We start from the raw sequence: 3,711 nt of genomic DNA, 5'->3' as shown, positions 1-3,711 counted from the left end.
TGGAGAACCATCAGGTAGAATCTCCAAATCTCCTAAGGTTCAAAAACAAGGGAAAGGTAAGGCACATCATAGGGTAGCCATTATTTTCAAAGTGATAACAATAATTAAGTTATTGAATATTACAGCTGTGCGCTCAAAACCCAAAAAGTCTGTTGAAGCATCTTTAAATAATCAATTACTGCAAGAGAATTCAATTCAGCTTGAGGAGGTCAAAGGGATGTTGCGCAGAATTATGAATAAATTATTTCCTGAGGAGGCAGCAATACGTCAACCCTCAGGTCTTCCCAAACTTCCTATTAGCAACTATGAACACTTGAAGCAGCTGGAGGATTATCTGTCAAATGCGGAGAACTTTGGCATCATGGTTGGTAGTATATACATCAGTCATAGGAGTGATCTTTTAATTACATACTTCATTTCTTTTTATTTTGTTACTAGGTAAACTATCTGTTTTGCAAAGTTAAACACACTCATACGGAGCAAGCCTGTGCCAAAGCGGCATTGAATGCATTGTTCAAGCCTTCGTTATGTTGTGCCATATCCTGGAAGGGAACACATGGCACTAAGTATGCCATATATGGAACCCAGTGTGTGGAGCTGATTCAATGTGAGTTATTTTTCTGTTACTTCTTGTTTATACCCGTGTATATTTGTTTCTGTTTTTCTAAGATCCTGTATTTTCTAGGTGTAGCAACAAAGTTGTGGGACTCGGCCACAGACCTGTGTGCTCTCAATGGTGCCATAAAGAGGTTTTTCATAGTCAGTCTTCAAAAGAAAACAAGTTCAAGTCTTGCAGAACATGATGAGAGTTCTGAAGATAGTGCCAATTCAGCTAGTTCTGGCACTGAGGTTGAGAGTGAACCAGATGAAGACTCGGACTGATTCATCTATTTTTTGTTTAGTTATTTTTCTTTATATGTATAAATACTGTATACATACCAAATATGTACAAAGCATCTGTGATTTTTTTTGTTATTATGACTGCTCTTCTGTTAAGACTGATATTTTTTTGGTGACCTTATAATGGTCTAAATTGGGTTAATTCTTGTTAACGCTTTGTAAGATTTATTTTTTGTTAGTAAGATAGGCATTGAATAATGGTGACCTTATGAATGGTCCAAGACTAGTTATCTCTTGTTAACGCCTTGTAAGATTTATTTTTTGTTAGTAAGGTAAGACTTGGCATTGATTAAATGCATATACCGTAATTCATTGTCTTTGTATATCTTTCCCTCAACACCCTCTGCTATTTGATTGAAAAATGAAGTAATCGAAATGGAGCAATATATTTTACAATTATATTGGCGCGATGGTGCACGTAATTCCTGGATGCCAAAATGACGTGACGTCAATCTAACGTCAAAATGACGTTTACGTCATTTAAACGTCATTTTGACGTTTTTTGCACGTCAGGCCGAGAATCATAAAACACGTATTTGTGACCTCGGTCGCTGACACGAAAAAGGACGTCATTTTGACGTTTTCGTGACCGATCTCTGTTACTTGGGCAGGTCATTTAGTAAGGGACAACAGAATGGTCAATTTGACTCATCTTCATGTTTTAAATAGCATGTCATAACAGACATTTAAGTTCTGTTATTAAAAGGTTTGTGTACGGGATTTACAGATCTGCATTAAGGTCTCATTATAGAATCACTGTCACAACGTCCATGTGTAAATTGACAGCGGGGTTTGGATACATTACAATACCCATGTCTATTTTACTGTTTCCTTTGTCACCATCTGCTTAACTTTCTGTTCATCCATGAGTCGAGTTCTGATTTATTAACTCTCCATTACTGACTGCAGAAATGGGGGGAGCGGGTTTGAAGTAAGATCCACTCGCTCCAAAGTTTCCATAAACTTTTAATTACAATTCAACGTATCAAATTTTAGCAAAAATGAATATTAGCAAATGCACAATTAAAAAATATATCAAGATGTACATTACTTGATTCGAATACTTCAACATCTAAACAATAGTTCAAGGTAATTAACCCATTTTAAAAGGTCTAAAATAATTTTAAAAAATACAATAATTGAAACTGATAATTGCACTTTGAAACAAGTCAGAAAGGAACTTCGCAAACGTCCACATCACGTTTGCAGATGGGGCAATTCCCTGCGAAGTCAATCCACTTTTTGATACAAATTTTACAAAATGAGTCTAATGTCATTTTGTCTTTCTTCGGTCCGAGGCAGATTGCACACACTGAAATGAGAGTAACAATGTATAACTAACCCATCTTTGTCAAATGTCTGCTTCACGGAAAAATTGAACTTACTTTCGTCCTCTGTGGGTTCCTGCAAGAGCAAAAGTACATAATTGATTATTGAATTCATGGAAATCAAGTTTGCAAAATATCCTTTTAGTTGACAGCTCTGAAAATGTCCACTAGGTACCTGATTATTTTTGTCGGTTGGGTTTCTGTTGTCTTGTGGTCCGGCTGCTGAGAGTAAGCCTGTTTGTGGCCTGCAAATCTTAAAGTTAATCATCATTTGCTCAATGCAAGTGGTAGCTTAAGCAAGCTGTTCACCTATAAACATGCGCACTGGACAAGGAACTAGAAGAAACTTCACTTTGTTTGTTTTGGTGGCGGGTCATCCTGATCATTATGATCATTTTGAGCAGACCCTGCCTTCCTCTTTGGTGCCTAGTAATAAAAAAGGAATTAGCACCAACATTTTTTAAAACATGCTCAGATTCAAATTCTTATGCATTAACTCACTAGTCTTAGAGTAGATGTTCCTGGTCTCTGCTCATCTTGTTTGTTAGCTCTTGCGTCGATCTTTTTCTGGAGCAGACAGAGAATACCCTTTAATTTACCAGCTAAGTCTGGTTAGATAATTAACAGATATACAGTAGCAGTGATGTCATACCTTAAGTTCAGCGAGACTAGAAAGCTGTACAGTATTCTGTTTCTCGACAATGTTATCCTGCAAAAGAATAAGTAGTAGGATAGAATTGACTAACAGTTACTTGCCAAGGCAAGAGTAACAAAAATCACAATGGATTTCATTATTCCTTACATCTTTACTGATAAAGCAACCACTATCATTGCCTGATTCCCCCTGGGAATCATCTCCTTGAGAATAAGAGGGCACCTCGGTTACAGTGGTCTGAAATAATGAAAAACATGTAAGAGATACAGATGAAAACAAAGACAAAAGCTGTACAAGCTGCAGTATACTTTCATCATCGAGGAAGCCTGTTGCCTCTGCGGGCAGCTGGTAAAAAAATTTGCATTAGATCAGAATTTTAGTAATAGAGAAACAAAATTAATAATAGAGCTGAGGGAAATGCGAAATCTCCCTACCTGCATCTTGTTGAGGTCGCAATGACATCTGCCACCATTTTTCAAGCTTTTTGAACTCAGCACTAATACTAATGGCTGTAGGTATTAGATCATTCTTCTTGTCAACATCTTCCTGAACCATATTCTCCATTTTATTAAAAGCACATGTAATAGTGGACTGCAACTCCTCAATTATTGCTGAATAGAAAAATAAATTTGAATTGGATCAAAATTTCACAGGTAGAGCAACATAACAAGAAATAGAGCTTAGATAAAAAAAAATTAAATGCCTACCGGATTTTTGATAAGGCACTCTTCAAACCCTGCAATTTTACTTTCTACTTTACGGAACTGGTCAACAACTGTTTTTTGTACTGCATGGACAACTTGGGCCGATATGTGGCCAAATTCTTTT

At 36.6% G+C, this 3,711-nt stretch overlaps 2 protein-coding genes across 4 annotated transcripts in view; one reads left to right on the top strand and one right to left on the bottom strand.

Moving 5' to 3' along the window:
• Window positions 1-1,208, top strand: part of LOC127751684 (uncharacterized) — a 3,418-nt gene extending 2,210 nt beyond the window's left edge. The window contains exons 4-6 of one of the 3 annotated variants that reach the window (XM_052275640.1): window positions 126-364; window positions 439-607; window positions 686-1,208. In XM_052275640.1, the coding sequence (XP_052131600.1) occupies window positions 126-364; window positions 439-607; window positions 686-882 (605 nt within the window). In that variant the 3' untranslated portion in view covers window positions 883-1,208. The remainder of the gene's footprint in view (window positions 1-125; window positions 365-438; window positions 608-685) is intronic. The other 2 variants (XM_052275641.1, XM_052275642.1) reach the window with 2 other exon arrangements.
• A 317-nt stretch (window positions 1,209-1,525) lies between these two features.
• LOC127751686 (RING finger protein 141-like) lies at window positions 1,526-2,970 on the bottom strand. Its single transcript, XM_052275643.1, has 5 exons — window positions 2,881-2,970; window positions 2,730-2,795; window positions 2,404-2,654; window positions 2,286-2,304; window positions 1,526-2,212 (listed from the first exon to the last, which is right to left on the bottom strand). The coding sequence occupies exons 3-5, from the start codon at window positions 2,497-2,499 to the stop codon at window positions 2,070-2,072; spliced, it is 258 nt and encodes an 85-aa protein (XP_052131603.1). The 5' UTR covers window positions 2,500-2,654; window positions 2,730-2,795; window positions 2,881-2,970; the 3' UTR covers window positions 1,526-2,069.
• Window positions 2,971-3,711: the final 741 nt, after the last annotated feature.

Source organism: Frankliniella occidentalis, unplaced genomic scaffold (genome assembly GCF_000697945.3).
Source record: "Frankliniella occidentalis isolate FOCC.00 unplaced genomic scaffold, Focc_3.1 Scaffold721, whole genome shotgun sequence".
Lineage (NCBI taxonomy): Eukaryota > Metazoa > Arthropoda > Insecta > Thysanoptera > Thripidae > Frankliniella > Frankliniella occidentalis.
This window is presented reverse-complemented; position numbering and strand designations above follow the sequence as displayed.

What these genes read in the sequence shown, in the direction of transcription:
- LOC127751686 (XM_052275643.1), bottom strand. Translation starts at nt 2,499, where the DNA reads ATGATGATTAACTTTAAGATTTGCAGGCCACAAACAGGCTTACTCTCA.